The sequence below is a fragment of the Cupressus sempervirens genome, chromosome 7 (genome assembly GCF_028749045.1).
Source record: "Cupressus sempervirens isolate cs-2001-9-10 chromosome 7, ASM2874904v1, whole genome shotgun sequence".
NCBI lineage: Eukaryota > Viridiplantae > Streptophyta > Pinopsida > Cupressales > Cupressaceae > Cupressus > Cupressus sempervirens.
In genome coordinates this window covers 735,336,192-735,358,713 of record NC_143124.1, presented here as the reverse complement: position 1 = coordinate 735,358,713, position 22,522 = coordinate 735,336,192, and the positions used below count along the sequence as shown (strand labels likewise).

The 22,522-nt window shown below is 33.5% G+C and overlaps 1 protein-coding gene across 1 annotated transcript; it reads right to left on the bottom strand.

The window, feature by feature from the left end:
- Nucleotides 1–17,741: 17,741 nt before the first annotated feature.
- Nucleotides 17,742–20,684, bottom strand: LOC149549326 (putative WRKY transcription factor 14). Its single transcript, XM_089792779.1, has 3 exons — nucleotides 19,568–20,684; nucleotides 19,233–19,370; nucleotides 17,742–18,708 (listed from the first exon to the last, which is right to left on the bottom strand). The coding sequence occupies exons 1-3, from the start codon at nucleotides 20,137–20,139 to the stop codon at nucleotides 18,117–18,119; spliced, it is 1,302 nt and encodes a 433-aa protein (XP_089648905.1). The 5' UTR covers nucleotides 20,140–20,684; the 3' UTR covers nucleotides 17,742–18,116.
- Between the last annotated feature and the right edge of the window lie 1,838 nt (nucleotides 20,685–22,522).

The following is a 22,522-nucleotide window of genomic DNA, read 5'->3' as shown; positions in this document are numbered from 1 at the left end:
ATGGACACAGTGACTAGAAAGGATTTAGTCATATAAAGATAATGTAAATATTTGCAAGCTCGAAATGCCCTAATCAACAAAATTAGTGAAAGAAGTCAGAATCAGGAGGATGAAAATAAAATATTGAAAAAGAGAAATAATGATCTCAATAATGAATTGAAGGTTGAGAAGGATGTAAATGTTAGACATACAAAGTTTGAAGAAATCATGTTGGAACTCAATAACCTATTGGTAAAGAAAAAACATCTCTATTCAAAATATTTCAAAAGAGAAAGGGGGGTCATCGACTTCTGAGCAATCAATGGAAAAAGATGAAGATATGGAAAAATTAAATTATCATATTGGCCGCCACTATTGTGGAGAACATAGTTATACGGAGGATATCTACAATTACAAGCAAGAAAGTATAAGAAAGATATCATTCAATGGTTACTAATACAAGTGCAACATGCATAGACATAAAGATTATGAGTGCAGGGAAAGAATAAATGGCAGGACAATAGCTTAAAAATTTAATGGCTACTATTACAAATGCAATCAGTATGGTCATAAGGAAGAAACATACAAACCAAGATCACCAACAAACAAAAGGATTGGGTATTTTCTATAGGACTTTGGAACTAAATTGGTGAATTTCTATCAATGTAGAGGAAAAAGTCATATAACTTATGAATGTATATTAGGAATATCATGCCCTTGGAGAGCATTATAGATGCTATGTTACTTTTGTTTGTAGTATGAACACTCCACCTACAATTGCAGGTATCAGTGTAATGATGGGAGTAATCAAACTGGAAAAGGAAAAGGAAATATAGACAAAGAACTAGTGAGAAATGAAATAAAAAGAATATGGGTAAGAAAAGGTGAATAAAATACTACTATTGAGGAACCCTTGTCAGATGACACGAGAACTTCATACGAAAAGTAATTGGGTAAGCATTTAATTGGGACACAAAACTATGAATGACTATTTATAAAGTCTTAATAAAGAAAAAGTAGAGAGATGAGTATAAGTGTATGTATGTATATCATAAAAGTAAAATTATTTGTGTTATCAATAAAAAGGGATAATTAGTTACTATTAGCTAGAATTTATTACTCTTGGTACAACAACCACTGAGTGGGGTTTTCGTTGCACCAAAGACTGATCTATTAATGTCCGATACAACCACTTAACTTATAGTACATAGGAGATGGTTAAGCCCTTTTCATGAATTCCAAGGGGATTTTTGAACAAATTTCTAACAATCTCTCCCTCTGTGTTGCCCAAGGGTTTGAGGATTTGAACCTGTGACCAAGCTCTAATACCACTTGTTAGAGTGAGGTTGTCATTGCACCAAAAGACCAATCTGTCAATGTCTGATACAACCACTCAACTTATAGTACACAAGAGGTGGTTAAGCCCTTGTCATGAATCCCAAGGGGATCAATGAAAAAATCTCTAATAGTAACACCTCTCAAAGTTTTCACATAAAAAATGTAAGTTTGAAGCAAAAAAAAGAAGCAAGTATGTAAAGAAAAAAGGGGAATCAAAATTAGAAAAATTGAAAGAGCACAATATGGAAGGAAGAAAAATGATGATGGATGATTTTCTTATGTGATTGTGGTTTGGTTGTTATCTCCATCAGCATGGCAAGAGTGGTCCTATGGGTACCATGTGGTTAGGAGGCATAGCTACCTATACCACTCTTGGGTATTGGTGTATAGAGACGGTCTACTTCTGGTTAAGGCCAGTGCTAGATGTTTACTTGGTACTTTGGTATATCTAGAGTATGTTTCCTTATGATTTATATTTTACATATGATGCTTAATATCATTTTTTATATGATTCTTAGTATGTTTACTTGTTGTGTTCCTTTATCGTGATGTTAGATAATATTTATTAGTTATGCTACTTACCATTGCTATGGATTAGTGATATGATTGATAGATTAGCATGTTGGATGTTCCACATTTCATTGATGGCATATATGATGGTTATTAGTAAGGTAGGACTCATAAGGTAACACCAATGATCTTTTTGGCATGCTAATATTTTTTTACTTAGGGGTATGGTTAGGATCATTGAGATCTCATAATGCCATTAAGGTTGGGAAGAAATGAGCATGGTTGGTTTAGTTTGGTTGCATCTTATGCTTGTGTTTTTCCTTTATGCGATGTTGCTTATGTATATGTTATATTTTGAGGATGTTTCTTTAGATTGTTAGATGTTTTTTTTATCCGTAAATTTGTTTATTAGGGATGTTAGATTTTTTCTATGCTCTTAAGTGTTCTCTCCTCAATTTATATGAATTTGGTACCCACCCATGTGGACATTTTGCTTTATTTCTTGCATTTTTTTTTTCCTTTAGGCATTGTTGTCTTGAGATCATTTGGGACTACAAAGTCTTGTACAATTAATAAAAATAATCACTCATATGAGGATGCAAAGGATTGTATGAACCTTTTCTACTCATATGAACCTGTAAGGTAACTCATATGGCTCATGGGGAAAGTTCATGTAGGAGCTAGTCCTGACTCATATGATCCTGAAAAGCTATTTGGTCATATGGAAAATAGTGAGTGTTTGCGCACACTTTGAGAAGATGTTACTTGTAGTTTTGGATATGCTTTTTTCCCACCTCTTCATTTTTCATAATAGATATGATATCAAGTGTTTTTGGGAGCTTGGTCTTTGGTTTTCCATCATTTTAATTGGAATAAACTTGTATGTTGTAATCATTTAGGAATTTTGCTTTGAGATTTAAAATAAATGCATTGTAAGCAATGAACACTTGGGGATCTTTGGTGGTTGGTGTTTAGTCTTCCATTGCGATCTTGTGATCTTATCATTATTTTTTCTTGTATTAATGCTTTATCTTTATGTGTGTCTATGTGTGTGTTAGTTTATGTTTATCCTTGTTTCCAAGGATCTTTGGATGGGACATTACACATGCATTCAATTTTTCATCATTGAGACAAAATTGAAGCATCCACATACAAAAGGTTTTATCTTTCATGATTTTATTTTTGTTTTTCTTGCTGATTCTAGGCTATTGTATTAACATACTTGATCGCATACTAAACATAGTTACATCAGCATTGCTATGACATTCTTTATTGTTATATTTAATTCTACCACATGTTATTATTCCTTCATTTATATATGTGTTGATTCCTTAATTGGGGGTCCATAGAGGTAAGCCCCTCCCCACCAAAAAAAATTTCCCTCTCTTGTGTGTAGATGCAGGTTTATAGTTTTTTGGATCAGATTTAGGATTTTAGGGTTTTGGTTTCTGATAATCTTTTCAAATTTTAAATGTCTATGCAAAATGAGTAAAGGTCGATGTCGACCTCAACCCAATTTGGCCTAGATCTTAAGTTGACCTTCTTGAGAATTCCATTTTTGGGTTTGTGGATTCAAGATTGTATAGTAAAGATCTCATTTAATTTCTATTTCTGCTATAGTTTGATACCCCATTTATAGGCTTGTATTTTTGTGAGCAAATTTTTCCCCTTTTCCATTTCATACCTCTTTCTTGTTAGATACAGTTGATTAATTGTGTTTTTCTTTGATGTTACACAAATGTCACAATCATTATCAGTTAGTATATGTTGAGCTCACTTGGGCAGTGAAGATAGTTCTCAATGTCTACTGAGCATTCTTGTGTCTGCCTAGTTCAAAAGGTAGTATCTACTAAGTTCACTCGGGTGTCGAAGGAAAAGTTGCAAAAAATGAGTGTTAATTGAGCTCACTCAGGTAACGAAGGAAAGTTGGATGGAACTAGTGCTAACCAAACTAACTTGGTTGCCAAAGGATTTTTGTAAGATTGCAATGTTAACCAAACTTCTATTAGTTAACAAAGGAAATCGCTTCAAAATTAGTTTCTACTGTGCAGGGTTGGCTAGCAAAGGATTTTCTTATTTTTTTGTATTGAGTTTAATAGATCTATCTATTGATTCTAGCTAACTAAGGTGATTAATATTGATTATTGTAAGTTGTATTTAAGCCAACTTGATAAAATGGAAGGTAGAAGTATAAGGTCAAGTTGTGATTTCAAAGTGTCCAAGTGTGAGTGCAAGAGAATGTGCAAATTATGGTGATGTGATTGAAGATCTATTGGTAAGTAGAAGAAGCGAATTTGAAGGATAAGCAGAATATCATTGTGGTGCAGCAAAGTTATATTTTATTAGGAAGGATCAAGTACAAGCTAGAACAAAGATCTAAAATTAGCAATTAAGTTGCATTCAAATCAGGTCATTTCATTGTTACTCTCTAATCATTGTAGAAACGATCTAAATATCTTAATAGAGTTGGCTTAATAGCTATTTTTAAATCCTCTAACATGGTGGCAATTCCATTGAATTGTTCTCAAGATCTCTAACCAGGCCACTCCTAACAGGGTGATTAAATCCTTTAACAGGGTCACACCTAACAGTGTGTTTTGTAACTTTTAATAGGGTTGGCTCCTAATAGGGCTCACTTTAGAAGAGTAAAAATCAGTAACTAGTTGCTATTGGTGGTTTTTCCCAAATTGGGTTTCCACGTTAAATCCTAGTGTCAAATGTGTTCATGCTATTTTCTTTATGTTTTTGGAACTAAGTTAAAGTAATGGTAATCGTAGATAACATCTAATGGTTCTTATGTTAATCTTTTACCAAGTTAATCTAGTTACTACCGAGTTACAACTCTTTGTGTGTTTACTGAGCTTCAACAGTATTTAGTTATTTTTTTTCTTTTTGTATTGACATGAAAAGGGATCTGGGATTTATTTTGGTAGTAACTGATTTACCCCTCCCCTCTTAGTTACTCCTCTTATATTTCCAACAATTAGTATTAGAGCTTTTGGTGCTTGTAGAGAAGGTTTCAAGGACTTAAGCTAAAGATCAGGATGTCTTACAAAAGAGAGATTCCCAAGCTGAACAGAGACAATTTTGTAGCATGGCAAGGACTTATGAGATTGCATCTGGCTACCATTAGTGATTCAGGTTGCAAGTATCTTGATGTTGAATATAACACTCCCACCGGAACATTATTAGTTGAAGATATTATTGAAAAGAAGAATCATAATATCATGATGATTGATATTACATCTACTCTCAGTTATGTTGAATTTGATGAAGTAAAAGATTACAAAATTTCTTTTGTAATGTGGAACAAGTGAAAAGTTATCTATGGAGGATATGACAATGTAAGAAGAGCCAAAGAAGAAAGCCTTAGAGGACAATTTGATCAAATGAGAATGTGAGAAGATGAAAACATTGAGAAATATGTGGAAAGAATCAAGGCCAGTGTAAGTGCAATCAAAGCATCTGGAGGAGACATCAAGGAAGAAACTATTGTAAGTAAAGTGCTTAGAACTCTTCTTCCCATTTATGCAATTAGAGTATTTTCTATTCAAGAAATGAGATGTGATCCAACTAATAAGATAGGGTTGGATGCTTCAATTGGAAGATTAATAGCTTTTGAGTTAGACAATTATGATAACTATATTCCTACTTCAAAGAATATTGAATCTACATTTAAAGCTAAACTCTCACTCAAAGAAAAGGGTAAAAAGTCAAAATCCAGTCAATCAGGAAGTGAAGAAGATGGATCATCAGAAGAAATTTCAGATAGTGATCTTGAAGTTGTTGAAGCCCTGCTTGCAAGGAAGTATTCCAAAGGAAGAGGGAAGTACAAAGGTAAAGTTCCTCTGATCTGCTTTTCTTATGAAGAAATTGGTCACATTGTTGCTAGGTATCCAAACAAGGAAATGAAGGATGAAAAGAAAAGAAACAAGCATAAAGGAAAGAAGGACTCCAAGAACTACAAGAACTTCAAGAACAAAGGTAAGAAATCGTGTTTCATAGCTAAAGATTCTAATAACAGTGAAGATGAAATGGTTTATATTGCTGTGAAAGATAAAATTGATGATGAAGGAGATAAGATGGCACTTATCTCTCATGTTAGCAAAAATGATATATGGATTATTGATAGTGGCTGCTCACATCATATGACTAGTGACAAAACAAAATTTGAGCATATGGAATATTATGATGGAGGTAGTGTAATATTTGGAAACAATGAACCTTGTAATATAAAAGTAAAAGGATGTATCTTGTTAACTTAAGAAGTTGTGTGTGATAATGCTTATTGGGTTAAAGGACTAAAGCATAATCTACTAAGTGTGGCACAATTGAATAACATTGGATTCAAGGTAGAATTCATGAATGGACAAGCCAAACTATTGGATGGGAAGGGAAATTTGGTTGGTTCTAGCAAGCAAAAGAAAGGTAATCTATTTTATCTTGATCTTAGTGATTGTTCATGTTTTATTGCTCAAATAGAAGAAAGCTAGTTATGGCACAAAAGACTATTTCATGTGAACTTTGATAATTTGATTAAGATAAAAAAACATAAAAGAGTAAGAGGTATTCTTAGTTTGAATATGCCTAACGTGGGTCTACGCAAGAATTGCCAAATTGGTAAGATGGGAAAGACAATCTTCAAAAGAAAAGACTATCAGCCAGAAGAAGTCTTGGAAATTGTTCATATAGACTTATGTGGACCTATTGGAATAGAGAGTTAAAGTGGAGAAAAGGTTTTCATTCTCTTTGTTGATGACTACTCTAGAATGATGACAATAATGTACCTAAAAGAAAAATCAGAAGCTTTTCAAAAATTCAAGTGGTATCTAGCAAGAGTAGAAAAAGAAACTGGAAAGAAGTTGAAATGTCTAAGATTAGACAGAGGTGGTGAATTCATTTCCCATGAATTCAACAATTTTTGCATTGAAAGAGGAATCAAAAGACAAGTATTTGCTCCTGGTACACCACAGTAGAATGGTATAGCAGAAAGAAGAAATAGATCTATCATGGATTGTGCAAGAACCATAATGAATGTTGCTCTCAAATACTGGAAGGAAGCTATCAGCATTGCAGTTCATACCTTGAACATAGTTCAGTTGAAGAAAAATTCAAAAAGACACCTTATTAGCTATGGTATGGCTACAATCCTAATGTAAGTTACTTGAAGGTATTTGATAGAAAATGTTACATATTGAAAGAATATAGAAAAGGAAAATTTGATGTAAAAGGAGATGAAGGAATATTTCTAGGATACTCCTACAGAAGCAAAGCATACAAGTGTTTGAATTTATCTACTCACAAAATTATAGAAAGTGCACATGTCAGAATTGATGAATATGCAAAAAAGATTGAAGAAGAAAGTAGCAAGGAACCTGAAGACTACAAAAGATTTGTTTACTATGAACTTGATACCCTTCCTAATCTATCTGAAAGAAAAGATGCTTCAACTCCTGAGTCCATAAAAACTTCAATAGCTACCAAGTTGCAGATAGTACAACCCAAGCTACAAGGACCCGAGTTACAAATAGAGGCTACCGAGCTGGTTCAAACCAAGCCTGATGGACCCAAGTCACAAACAAAAGGACCCGAGCTTCAAACTAAAATTCAAGAAGAAGATGATGGAACTCATTCAAAGACCAAGGAGCCTGTATTAGCAAGATATGTCAGAAGACATCATGCACCTTATCAGATCATTAGAGATAAATCAGATGGAATAATGATAAGAAGCAAATTAAAAGGTACATGTTTACTTGCTGAATTTGAACCTAGAAGTGTTGAAGATGCTCTAGAAAATGAAATTTGGATTGAAGCAATGAATGAAGAGATAGAACAGATAGAGAAGAACAAAACTTGGACTCTTGTTCCTAGACCCAAGGATAAAAATGTAATTGGTACAAAATGGTATTTAGAAATAAGCTAAATGAAGATGGAAAGGTATCAAGAAACAAAGCAAGATTGGTATGCAAAGGTTACTCTCAAGAAGAAGGTATTGACTATGGTGAAACTTTTTCTCTTGTAGCAAGACTTAAAGGTGTTAGAATTTTACTAGCATATGCAACACATAGAGGATTTAAATTATATCAAATGGATGTTAAATCTGCATTCTTGAATGGAATCCTTGATGAGGAAGTTTACATTGAGAAACCAGAAGGTTTTGTAGATCCTAGCAAAGGAGACATGGTTTGCAAACTACACAAAACTTTATATGGTGTCAAGCAAGCTCCTAGAGCTTGGTATGAAAGACTCCATAATTACTTGGTATAGATTGGTTTTCAAAGGACTAGTGATAATAGTAGTTTGTATATCAAGGAAGGACCAAATAAGAAGATTGTGTTAGTAGAAATATTTGTTGATGATACTTTATTTATAGGAAATGATGATTTATGCAAAGCATTCTCAGAAGAAATAAGAAAAGAATTCTTGATGTCCATGTTTGGCGAAATAAAATTCTTTGTTGGATTGCAAATACAACAAAACAAGAATGGTAACTACATCACTCAATCTAAGTATATCAAGGAGATATTGAAAAAATTTTGAATGTAAGATTCAAGACTAGATGGAATACCTATGTCTACTAGACATAAGCTGTCCAAAAATTATGATTCCAAAGAAGTAGATAAAACTATTATAGATCAATGATTGGAAAATTGTAGCATGTAGTTCACACAAGGCCTGATATTGCTCTAGCAGTTGGAATAGTGGCAAGATTCTCAACAAATCCTAAATTAAATCACATGATGGCAATCAAAAGAATCATGAGGTATCTGAAAGGTACTGAAGACTATGGTTTATGGTACAAACTCAGAGGCAATTTGGACTTAAAAGTATTTATTGATGCTAATTGGGTAGGAAGTCTTGATAATAGAAAAATCACTAGTGGTGGAGCATTCTTTCTTGGTAAAAGACTAGTATCTTGGACAAGCAAGAAGAAAAATTATACTTCTCAATCCACAATAGAGGTAGAATATGTAGCAGCAACAGTCAATTGCTCTAACATTGTTTGGTTCAAACAACTATTGGAAGAAATGAAGGTAGAAATAAAAGATCCAGTTGTTATATATTGTGATAACACTAGTGCAATCAACATATCAAAGAATCCAGTAATGCATTCCAAAACAAAGCATGTTTCCATAAAATATCACTTAAGAGAATTAGTGCAAGATAAAGAAGTCATATCAGAATATGTGAATACAAAGGAATAGATTGTAGACATATTCACCAAGCCATTACCTAAGGATGCATTTATGTATCTAAGAGGTAAGCTGGGGGTCATTCCCCTATTTGAAATTCACTAAATAAAGTTTAGTGAATGCATCAACTAAAACCTATTGAAGATCAATTAGTTGGTGTAGAATTTGCAAGGGCATATTGCAAATGAATCAATACTCAAGGTACATTGGAATTTATAGAGTTATTTTCTTTGGCATGTGTTGTCAAAAAGGGAGAAGTTTACTATCATACCTCTGAGAATTTTTTGGAACTAGAATAAAGTCAAAAACCAGAGAGGGAGAAGTCCTCTAAAAGATGAAGTATGTTGAAAGAGGGAAAATGTTTTGAATGAACTTGGTAACAACTATTGCAGAAAAAATTCAGTAAAAAGGAAAAGCTCATACTGACAGAGGGAGTTCTCAAATCCAAAATTTCATTGTGCTATGACATGTTGTATTACCATCAATGTCAAAGAGGGAGATTGTTGGATACAATTGATTAATTGTGTGTTGTCTTTGATACTACACAAATGTCATAATCATTATCAATCAGTATATGCTGAGCTCATTCGAGTAGTGAAGACAATTCTTAGTGTCTACTAAGCATTCCTATATTTGCCTAGTTTAGGAGGTAGTATCTACCAAGTTCACTCGAGTGTCGAAGGAAAAGTTACAGAAAGTGTGTGTTAACCGAGCTCACTCGGGTAATGAAGGAAAGTTGGATGGAACTAGTTCTAACTGAGCTCACTCGGTTGCCAAAGGATTTTCATAAGATTGCAGTGTTAACCAAGCATCTGTTGGTTAACAAAGGAAATCACTTTAGAATTAGTTTCTACCGAGCAAGGTCAGCCAGCAAAGGATTTTTCCATTTTGTTGTATTGAGTTTAATTGATCTATCTATTGATTCCAGCCGACTAAGGTGATTAATATTGATTATTGTAAGTTGTATTTAAGCTGTCTTGACAAAATGAAAGGTATAAGTATAAGTTCAAGTTGTGATTTCAAAGTGTGCAAGTGTGAGTGCAAGAGAATATGTGACTTATGGTGATGTGATTGAAGATCTATTGGTAAGTAGTAGAAGAAGCAAATTTGAACGATAAGAAGAATATCCTTGTGGTGCAGCAAAGTCATATTCAATCAGAAAGGATCAAATACAAGCTAGAACAGAGATATGAAATCAGCAATTAAGTTGCATTCAAATCAGGTCATTTCATTGTTACTCTGTAACCATTATAGCAGTGATCTAAATCTCTTAATAGAGTTAGCTTAACAACTATTTGCAAATCCTCTAACAAGGTGGCTATTCCATTGAATTGTTCTCAAGACCTCTAACCAAGCCACTCCTAATAGGGTGACTAAATCCTTTAATAGGGTCACACCTGATAGTGTGTTTTGTAACCTTTAACAGGGTTGGCTCCTAATAGGGCTCACTTCAAAAGAGTGAAAATCAGTAACTGGTTGCTATTGGTGATTTTTTCCAAATTGGGTTTCCACGTTAAATCTTGGTGTCAAATGTGTTCATGTTATTTTCTTTATGTGTTTGCAACTAAGTTAAAGTAATGGTAATAACAGATAACATCTAATGGTTCTTATGTTAATCTTTTATCGAGTTAATCTAGTTACTACCAAGTTACAAAACTCTGTGTGTTTACCAAGCTTTAGTAGTATTTACTTGTTTTCTTTTTTTACTGACATCAAAAGGGATCTAGGATTTATTTTAGTAGTAACTAATTCACCACTCCCTCTCAGTTACTCCTCTTATATTTCCAATATTTCTTTCATAATTAGATTTTATAATTAGTTTTATAGCATGGTCTTACGATTCCTTTTGTTATGGAAAGGATGAACAAACCTAAAGTATCCTTACATTTAGGAAGATCATGCATTGGTGCTTCCTTTTCATAACAATTAGATTTCCCTAGTAGAAGGTCTTTGCATTACTCCTATATATTTTGTAGTGGGTTATCTTCCATTTACCCACTACAATAGCATTTTGATTCTCTTGATTTAGCATATTTAGCTTGTGTTGTAAAAAGTCAATTGGGGTATCTTTCTCTATAGGATTTTTTTTTGGTTATGCACTGTTAATGATGCGTTTAGCCAATGTGTTATAAGTGGTTAGTTGTTGTTTGTGCCTTTGTGACCTTTCTTGGGCCTTTGTGCCTTGGAATGAGAACCCGAGTATTACTCTTAATAATAATAAATGCATGTTCTAAATTGTATATTTTTTAAATTATAATTTAAGAAATTTGTAAGATTTTGTATATTGCAACCATATAGATATGATGATGTTTATCTTATTATGCATTTATTTTTACATATGTTAACTATTATAGTAAAATTTTGAATGCCCATGTACAAAGTATTTAATATGTACTTTATACCTTGATTCCATTTAGAATGTTTTCTAATATAATTACAATTGAATGTCCTTGTCAATGGGTGACTGATTTACCAATGCATTTGAAAGGCTCTTACTGATTCAACCAAGGATCAAGCTTTTCCAAGTGCATGACTTTGGCATCGATAAAAGGGATGAGGCTAGAGCCACACCTCGGGTGAATTTAGTACAATGTATACCCCTTAGTCATTGACTCTTACTTGAAATGGTGCAACCTAAACTCCTATATTAGAACCTCTACAAAAATACCTACAAGTCACCTATATAAATTATATAAAAATATGTATTTAAATACACATATTTTTCCTATATTTTTATTTAAACCACTTTTCACAAAAGTTTCTTATATTTTTTTAAAATCATCACATTATCTCATATGATTGAATAATTATCAATTAATTATTCCATGTATTAAAATAGTCATAATAATCATAATTCTATATTAATTTTATGAACTAGCTCAAATCAAATTATGAAACCTTGTTAAACATAATGGGCTTCAACTTGATCTTTAAATTCAATAAAATGAACTGAAATATTTCATTATAAAATTTCAAACAAAAATAATTAAAAGTATAAGTAATAAAGAAAAATAATTAAAAACATCATGCATTCTCATGGTAATCATGATATTAATTAATTTTTTTTTCGTTTGAAGAGAACTAAAGTTCATATGAGCAAAATTCTTTAGTAATGAAAAAAATGTGATTTTGAAAATATCCAACATTGATCCATGTGTTTGCACACAATAATTGGTGTCTCATTATCTAGAAGAATACATTTACTTCAAATAAAAGATCTAATTAATTAATTATATTAATATAATTTTTTTTATGATCAAATTAACTAGAAATTTTATGTGAAGAATTTTTGAAAATCAAAAGATAAAAAATTAATTTTTTTAGGATAATAGAAAATCTATAGTGCTTTATTTTTTATATTTTATATTTTATTAAAAAATAATATAACTAATATGTCTCCTCTATAGATAGTTTTGAGCTTTTCCTAGGTTTCATATGTAGTTTCGAGGTCTTCCACGTCTGCATATTCAACTTATGAGAGAGTAATTACTAGGGCATCCATGGTACCAATATGAATTTATTTCTCTTTTAAGTGATTTGCATCAAGTGGTGCGATATGTTGAACACATTTTTTCTTGATATGCTTCTAGTATGCATCTCCCAATGTTCAAAGATGCAACTTCATTTTCCCACACCACAAGATATTATTTTCCATAGAAAAATTTGGTGCTTCTTTATTCATAATTCTAATCTTTTCTGCAAGTTGTTAAACTTATCTTCAGAGGAATATGGCTCTGATACCGATTGTTTGTCCACACAATACCAAATATACTAAGAGGGGGGTGAATTATCATATTACTAGTAAATTCAGACTTTTACTTTATATCTGTTTGTTGGCGTTCTTGTCTTTGATCTAACCAGTGACTAGAAGAATATTAACATAAAATTCAAGATAGAAAGGAAATAACACATAACACCAATTATCTTATGGAAACCCAGTTTGGGTAAAAACCATGACTATTCAAGGAGGAGATCTACATTCATGCATTCAAACATTCATCTTTGAGGAAAAATTACAATCATCCATGCACATGAGATTTTATCTTACATAATTTTATTTTGTTTTTGGTGTCGAGTCAAGGCTATTGCATTAACATATTTGATCACATATTAAATGTAGTTGCATCAACATTACTATGATATTCTTCATTATTATATTTACTTATACTACATGTTATTGTTCCTTCATTAATATATATTCTAATTTTAGGTTGATTTCTTAATTGGGGATTGATAGAGGTAAGCCCCTCTCCACTAATGAATTTCCCCCTTTCTTGTGTGTAGGTGCAGGTTTAAAGGTTTTTAGATAACAAATTTGTAGAGGGTTTTAGTTTCTGACAAACTTTTCAAATTTTAAATCTCTGTGCAAATTAACTTGAGGTCAACCTCAACCTCAACCCATCTTGGTCCCTAGATCTTGAGTCGACCTTCTTGAGACTTTTAGGTTTTCTTGGTTTGTGAATTTTGGACCATAAAGTATGTATATGTCATTTGATTTTAGTTTTTGCTATGGTTTGATAGCCCATTTATAGGTTTTATTTTGGTGAACATATTTTTCCACTTTCCCATTTCATACCTCTTCTTTTCATAAATTAGATTATATAATTAGTTCTCTAGCATAGCATTACAATTCCTCTTGTTAGAGAAAGGATGAACAAAACCCAAAGTATCCTTACATCTAGGGAGATCATGCATTGGTACTTCCTTTTTGTACCAATTGGATTTCCCTTGTAGAGGATCGTTGTATTCTTCCTATATATTTTTAGTGGGGTCTCTTTCATTTATCCATTATAGTAGTATCTTGATTGTCTTGTTAATGGCTTATTTGGCTTGTGTGTTGTAAGCAATCAATTGTGGCCTCTTTCTCTATGAGCAATTTTTTTATTGTGTGCTATTATGATGTATTTGGTCCATGTGGTATAATAGGTTAGTTATGGTGTGCACCTTTGTGACCATTCTTGGGCTTTGTGCCTTGGAGTGAGAACCCTATTATTACTCTCAATATTGATAAATGCATTTTATAAATTTTATGTTTTTTTATTATTTAAGAAATTTGTTAGATTTTGTATACAACATTATTATATAGATACGATGATGTTTAATCTATTATGCATTTATTTCATACATTTTAATTGTTATAGTAAAATTACAAATGCCCATGTACCAGTATTTAATATTACTATAAACCTTGACTCTATTTAGAATATTTTGTATAATTACAATTGAATGTGTCTATTGTTAATGGGTTATTGATTTACCAATGAAATTGAAAGGTTGTTCATGAGCCCATCAAGGATCAAGTTTTGCTAAGTGCATGACTTTGGCATTGATAAAGGGATGAGGCTAGTGCCACACCCCAGATGATTTTAGTAGAATGTATACCCCCCCAGTTTGTGGCTCTTAGCTAAAGAGGCATGACCTATGTTCCAAGCTCCTATATTAGAGAATTAAAAATAGCTTTGTGAATGTAGAACCTCTATAATAGAAGTCTTACAAATCATCTATATAAATTATAAATAAAATGATTATGTTTAAATCAACATGTTTTTCATATATTTTTATTTAACCCCATTTTAACAAAAGTTTTTATTAATTTTTTAAAAAATTGGATTAAGGTTAAACAAGATTTTGAGGGGACCCGAAACCTCTTACAAGATTACATCAACAAGATGAAACTATTAATAATCACCACACAACTAGGTTTACAAGGACCTGAAATCCCAATCAAAACAACAACAAATAGACAAAAAAAAAAAAAGAAAAAAAGACCAAAGCTCATCTAGGATAGAATACAGTGACATGTTGGAAAAAACAAAATAGCAGCAATAACAACCAGTTTCCAACATCCAAAACCAACAAAGAACTAACAAAAAAGGGCTAAAAACAACTAAAGAGCACTAAGCTAGCTCATTACTAGCATTAACCAAACTCTTACCAATGTCTAGCAACTTTTTCCATAGGTTCTTTCACCTACACAGCAAGAGACACCATTTGAGCCATCTTGGTATTTAGCCTTGTGTGTCTACTCAACCCCCCACTAAAAATATCAATATGAGAGCATTGAGCCTTGTGTGTATATGATGCAAGTCATTAGTTGTCTTCTTCAAAATCTTCAGCTCATTATAAATCCATGAATCAACACCCAAAGAGGTAACAACTTTCAACTTGGCCCTATTGAGAAATTCAAGGGTACATGTTAAAAATATTACATTATCTCATTTAATCAAATAAATATCAATGAATTATACCATATATTAAAATAATCATAATTATCATGATTCTATGTTAATTTTATGTTAGCTCACATCAAATTATAAAACCTTGGTAAAAATAATGGACATCAACTTGATCTTTGAATTCAATAAAATGAATAAAAATAACTTATAATTTTTCAAATACAAAATAATTAAAAGTACTAGTAATAAAGAAAAATAATAAATGGTAGCAAGCACTCTCATGCTAATCATGATATTAATTAATTTATTTCAGTTTGAAGAGAATTAAAGTTCAGATGATCAAATTCTTTAATAATGTAAAATGTGAGATTTTGAAAATATCCAACATTGATTCATGTGTTTGCCCATGATAATTAGTGCCTCACTATCTAGAAGAATACATTTACTTCAAGCAAAAGATCTAATTCATTAGTTATATTAATATATAGATACTTTTTATAATTAAATTTATTGGATATTTCATGTAAAGGATATTTGAAAATCAAAAGATAGAAAATTAACTTTTTAAGATAATAGAAAATCTATAGCACTTTATTTTTAGTTTTATATCATTTTAAAAAAATCAATATAAATTATTTATAAAGATATATTATTTAATGACTAGATTTCTGCAATCTATCATGTTGATTTTGATATTGGTAAGCAATTCAAATAAGGGTGTTGGCATCTTACAGTTCTAATGTATATGGTCACAACACTAACAACAACAAAATATTGTGTAGGGCTATCAAGAGATTAACAACAAAATAGAAGAGTTGTTGGGTGTTACATGTAAAGCCCATAAAAAACACACTACATAAATTAGATTGAATGTAGATACAATGTCATTTCAACCTTCCATTGAATAAATATTTACATTAACAATAACATTTCAAATCATACCTTACGAACCATCATTGATTTTTCTAGTCCTTATATAGTCTTTCATCCTATGAATATAATCTAAAGTGTTAATATAAAAATTCAAATAATCAAATTTACTTAATCAATAACCAAACTAAATTACATTATATCAATTAATATTTTTATTATATATTATAAAAAAATCACAAAGTTTCCATAATCCGTCTATAAAATTTGAGAGGAAAAGAGTTTAGTTGTGTAATTATGCTATATGATTCATTATCAGATATTTTCTTGCATAGCTCACCATTTAGATGATGAGTGAGAATATAATTTGAATCCTTGACGAGAAAAGCATTAAAGATCTCATCCCAAAACTCTGAACTTCAATAAATCATAACTTTATTGAAAAAATATAATGTTAAAGCCGTTCCAGATAAGTTTTATGAGAAATTAATGATACTTGTTTAACCCCTGGAAAAACTAATTATAACCAAAATTAGCTAAAAATTACTCTTTTGTAGGGGTCTTATACATTAGAATTTGTGCTAAAATAAGGAAAAACGTGTAGTATACAGCGAGCTGAGTATAAAAGTCAGTAAGCTTATTGAAAATCATTTAGCTGACAACGCAATGATCAAGGTGATATTGTACGTCATTTTTGCTCCACTTATATTGTACAGCATTGGCGATTCTTAACCACTTATTGCCTTAGAATTCGGGTTCTTTTATGCGCGTAACATCTACTCTTGTAAGGGTCATTCTCAGGCGTCGATCAAGGCTCAAAATGCAAAATTTATCAGTCGTAATCTGTAACAGACACAACTCCTTAGTGATCCCATCATCCATCCTTCTCCATGGAAGGATAAAAGACCACCGTCCAAGCCTCATGAGATGAACAAAATGCAAATAAAGGAAAGAAAGTACTGTTGAGAGCCGCTGAAACAGATCAAGGAAAGATATAGTGGCCCTAAAAATAACAAAGAAAAACAAGCACTGATACCATGGAACTTCTATGAACATTCCTATCATTATTATGAAATCAATCCCTATCTCGTGAGTAAAGAAAGAATCGAGTTGCATTCCCCATACACACACATTTATATAAATATATTCCCTGAACAAAAGAATCGGTAGAAGATATGGCCGTATCGGTTGCAGTTATGTGTATTTTCATGAAGATTCTACGAGCTCATGCAGTCATTGATCATGCTGAAACACACTTGTCTAATAAGCAGAGTAGTTACACTTACCGACAGAAACTGGCATTCATGGCATGCTGAGATTAAAGAAATGAATGTCTGTAGAGTTTCCACACCATCAAGTTTTGGGGGATTGTGCTTTTGGGGAAGAGAATTAAGACTACGTGTTTACTTTACAAGGCTTGTCAAAATTATTTTCTTGGATGACACCACTCCATTGTCTGTCCCATCGAAAGAAAGAAATCCTGCCCAAAAAGTTTCACGTAGACTTCGTTTCTCCTCACACCAAATCCATGCAACAGCACATACATATTGATATAATATACTCTGTCAATGTCAATCGTAGCATCATCTGACAGAAGTTCGTGACCGTGCTATTCTGAGCTTTAATGGCGACAGGAAAAGAATGACCCAGGAAATCAAATTAAAAATCAAGAAAGTGCAAGAAATGAATTTGTACATACAGAGATTAAATTAATGCTAGATTAGAAACGCGGTCGCTCGAGAAAGTATACACATTTTGCTCGAAACATTAGGAAGCGGCAAAGGCTTCAGTGTACACATCTAATACGCATACGAAATGCAATGCATTGCGAATCGAACCCGCGACCTGCGAGCTAGAAAAGTCCCGCTGGAGACGGTTATTCAAATGGGCGTTTCTTCGACCCGCCTGGAATTTAAAGTACGATGTCTCATTGCATTGGATTCGTATGCCTGAACTAGGGTACTAGAAGAACAAGAAGAAAGAAAATAAAAGATGCAAATAAATAGAGCTGTTGTTTATGATCATGAACATTCATGGTGTCATGATTACATTACATGGCTGTTTTAGTGTCTACAAACGGGGAAGGAGTGGGGTTGAGAGAAGACCAGTTGAATAGATTGAAGGGATCGACAACTGAGCTGGCCGCTTCTTCCTCGTCGGATTTGTCGTCGTCGAAATTCTGTCGGGCAAAAATATTGAGAGGTTCCGGCAGCTCGCCTAACTCGGCAAAGAAATCGTCCTCCGGCCTGAAAAGATTTCGCAGCTCTGCCGCCGCCGCCGGATCTTGATCATCCTGTATCATTCCGCTGCTCAAATTTTCCCCGTCCGCCGAAGAAATCGAACCCCCGCCGCCGGCGACCGAAAAGGCACTGGTAGTACTGTCATTATTGTTGTTATTGTTCTCTCCGTCGGGCATTATGATTGTCTCTGAATTCTCTTGCTTCTGCGCTCGAGATTCCGCCGGAGCATTCTTTTCCGATGGGGTTTGGCGGGTGGAGCCTGCAAGAGCATTTCTGTGTGTTGGCCAGGGATGATTATGATCTGACGTGTATGTGATAACAAGCATGGTGGGATCCGTTCGGCTCCTTTCCACCTGTTTCCTCGCCGAACAGCCCTTGGAGCTGCTGCACCTGTAGTAACCCCTGCCAAATACAAGATGAACGACACACAGAAAAGGAAAAACACTTTTGGTCACAATAGGAAATAAAATAAGTGAATCGATTCATAGCGCTTGTCACAGTAAAAGGCAAAAAGCAGAGAATCACATCAATAAACAAATCGATTGATTGCAAATGTCAGCAAAAAGTTGTGTACATTGATTGAACTTGTAAACGCCATTAAATTATCCCAAAAGATCAAAATATTCTGTAATTTATTTGCACTCCCTAGGGATATTTATACCAAAGGTGTTAAAGAATCGTAGCTATGCTGATTCTACAGTTTCTTTTCCAAAATTTTGCAGCACTTTTTGCACTGTTATAGGTACCTTCAGAGCTTTAACAACAAAGTGTGTCGAATAATTCAAAGGGATATGTTCCGCAGACAGTTGCGTTTTCTTAGCTTTTACTCATTTTCATTTACAGTAATTGAATTGATGTCCTCAACAACTGGGAAGAATATCATTTTCGCTTTTCTTAAACTAAATCGGATTTCGCTTTGCTCTTACCTGGGATACGGAGAACCCTTGATAGGCTTCTGCCCGTATTTGCGCCACGCCCACAGATCAGAAGGAAGGCTCTCGCCGCTCGGCCGATTGCTCCCTGCCGCCGCCGGAACGCACACAATCCTCTTTTGCTGTGATTTCCTGTAAATATTTTCACAAATAAGCAAAAAAAAATTCAGAACAAGCAAAATATTTTCAAATTTTGGAATATATTTTCAAAATAAGCAAAACATTTACAAAATTTGGAAGATATTTTCAAAATAATCCATCAGAAACCCTTTGCCATGGCAGAACTGGTAAATCTTCAACAATCTTTGCAGCCAAAGGCGCATTCTCACCTTCTCTTGGACCCCTGGCCTTTGCAAGTCGGCTGAGCAGTCCCGCCGCTCTCCACACCCTGAGACAAAGAAGACGAAGAGCCGTCACATTCTTTCAGCGGCTCGACCTTCACAGGTTTCGAACCCAGGACGTCCCGCGGCTCAGGAACTCTAGGTCTCAAAATTTCCAGACTCTTTTCCTCCTTAATCTCGCCAAGCTTTCTGATGCCAGCAACCGCCGCAGGCGGCGGAGACGATTCAGCAGCAAACATAGAAGAAGAAGCCGCGTTCACTTCCATGCTCTCGAACATCAACGAAGAGCACGAAGAAGCAGATCTAAGAACACTCCCATTTCCATCGCCATAAAAAGGCCTACACAAATCCTGCAGATCCATTCCCACAGGAGAAGCCGGCGCCGTCATGGACATCAAATTGGGGAACACCAAACCACCAGGCGACCTAAAGCTCAACCCGGGATCGAATCTCGCCGACGCAGGCTGCCAATTGTAGGGATTCATCCTGCTGTAACCTCTCACGACCGCCTCCAGATCTCCATCATCACTCTCCTCCATCGTCTTCCACAAGCTACACATCCTCACCCGAACAAAAAGAATCCCACACACAAATCCCCCGTCCCCAAAACCAAATCCTAGGGACAAAGCCAACAACAAAACGACACCTTTAGCATCAATCCAACAGCTAAACCCGCCGCCAAATTCTCCCAAAACCAAAAAAAGCGCTGGATACTTTCTTCTGCCTAAACATAACGATATATCCAAAACCAAAATAAAGCTTCTGAGCTCTCTCAGAAACAGAAACAGAACAGAGGCATTGCAACTTCTCTTTGTGTACACTGGACGGCGCTGACTTTTTAACTAGAATTAAATATTTCCATCTCCTCCCTCCCCACACCACCACACTATATAGATACCCACACCAATACCGCCCTTCCAAAACCGCTGTAAACAGTCGCGGTCAGTCGTCAGAAGAAGAACATCTTCGTGATTCCCTTCTCGCACCGCCATTAATTGTAGATTCCTCCGACTCCAAAACCACCAGACAAACTGCCCTTCACCTTTCTGCGGGGGCCACACCCGCAGTGAGGCAAACCGCGTCTAGATATTAATTATTATTATTTAATGGCACTCTCGCGTTGACATAGCCCTTTAATGATTGGATTATTTGAGCTGCATCCAAACATACTTTTGTCCCTCCCTCGTTTATGCTGCCATCTAATTCAAACCCCAGTTCCCATACATGTTATCCTATCTTCCACATTTCTCGATTTACGTGCTCCTATAGTTTTCTTCAACTTACTTTAGGCTCTCTACTTTCCCCTTTTAGAGGACCATTTTACAAAGAGCTCTAAACAGCCCGCCAAATTGAGTTGAGGCATTATGGCATCTTTTATATATCTGATTTTTTTTGGGGCAGTCGTGGAACAACGTGGCCAACTTGCTCGAAACACTCACTTCCTAACATCTCATATTTGCCCCTTTTGACTCAATCATAAACCCTAGATGAAATGAAATATATCTAATTAATCCCCTTTTCTTGATTCCTAGTGAATCTATATCATGCCTAGTGTTATGTGTGTGTGTGATTTCTCTAATAAGCCTGCGTGCTCATTGCTTTCCTTGTTTTATAATTTTATATATTCTTGTGTTAGGTATAAAGGAGAGGACAACACATTGATCTATATAACTACTATAGTGGGCAAACTGTACGAATGGCAATATTTGGCTTCCTACTTCATTTCTTATCCTTTCCTATGAGGAAAGAGGAACACATTTGTTAGGAACTACACATTTATCTATTAAAGTTCTCTTGGTTTGTTTTTTTCCCATTTTTAGATTTGGCTTTTTGAAAAATGAATCAATTTTGCACAGCTTTTCCTTTGTTCTGATTTACTTATAGTTTTTGTTAACTTTTATATATAGTATTGAAATCTAATGCGTTGGAAAAGTTTGCAAATTCAAATGAGTGTTCTTGTTAATGTAAATGATTAAAGATTGTGTCGAATAAATAATATGATATTAAATAAATATATCATATTGATACAAGTTTTGTGATTCTTTATACTAATATGATAACATTCTTGATAAGTTATAAATGATCTAGAGTTTCTCCTTAAATGAAATATATTTTGTGATCCATTCAATAATTCGATTGTGCAAGTCAATTAATAATAATTAACTATTTTGAAAGGTCATCTTAGGAAGGTGGTGAACGAAATTTGAACAAAAAAGACTAACTTAAATGGATGGATGTATCTATAAGACATATATGCTCATACCATCAAATAGTGAAAGGAAAATCGTAAGGGAAATAAGGGGTGGTTTCAGAGTTGAGATTAATATGTGCACAAAAATTCAAAAATTAAACATTCAAACAATGTATTTACGTCAAGGTTAACAATTGATATCAAAAGGTGAAAAGGTAATGCATACGCTTTTCTCTTACGTGAATACCAAAGGTATATCCCACTTGTCACCATTATTCTACCACCAAATTCAATGTTTAACACAATTTCTCAATTATACTAGACAACTTAACTATAACTTAAAAAGAATTAAAATTACTTTGTTGTGAAATACTTTGTATTATTTAAACTTACATATTAAAGAAATTAAATAGAATGTTATCACCATTTCAATTAGTTTTTTATATATACTTGTAATATGTTTATATAAGTTTAGAATATGTTTAACATTGTATTGCTAGACATAACATTGATAGAATTATTTTAAAATGGTTCAATGAAAGTACACCATTAATTCTTGCATATGTTCACAAAAATGTATTTATGTTTTTTTATTCAAATAATTGTTTTTTTGGAAAAGAATATTATTGTTGAGAGTAAAGTGAAATTCTAAAATTTATTTTAGGTAGTTTGTCATTTTTTGGGTATATTGAATAGAGATTGATATGCCCTTAACCTATAGGGTATATGAGTAGTTGGATTGTACTCACCTT

Excerpts from the sequence above, each read along its gene's own strand:
- LOC149549326 (XM_089792779.1), bottom strand. The coding sequence starts at position 20,139 with ATGTGTAGCTTGTGGAAGACGATGGAGGAGAGTGATGATGGAGATCTG. Across the intron at positions 19,371-19,567 it reads GGCCAGGGGTCCAAGAGAAG|GAAATCACAGCAAAAGAGGA; the intron begins GTGAGAATGCGC and ends AAATATTTACAG. Across the intron at positions 18,709-19,232 it reads AAGGGTTCTCCGTATCCCAG|GGGTTACTACAGGTGCAGCA; the intron begins GTAAGAGCAAAG and ends TGTATTTGGCAG.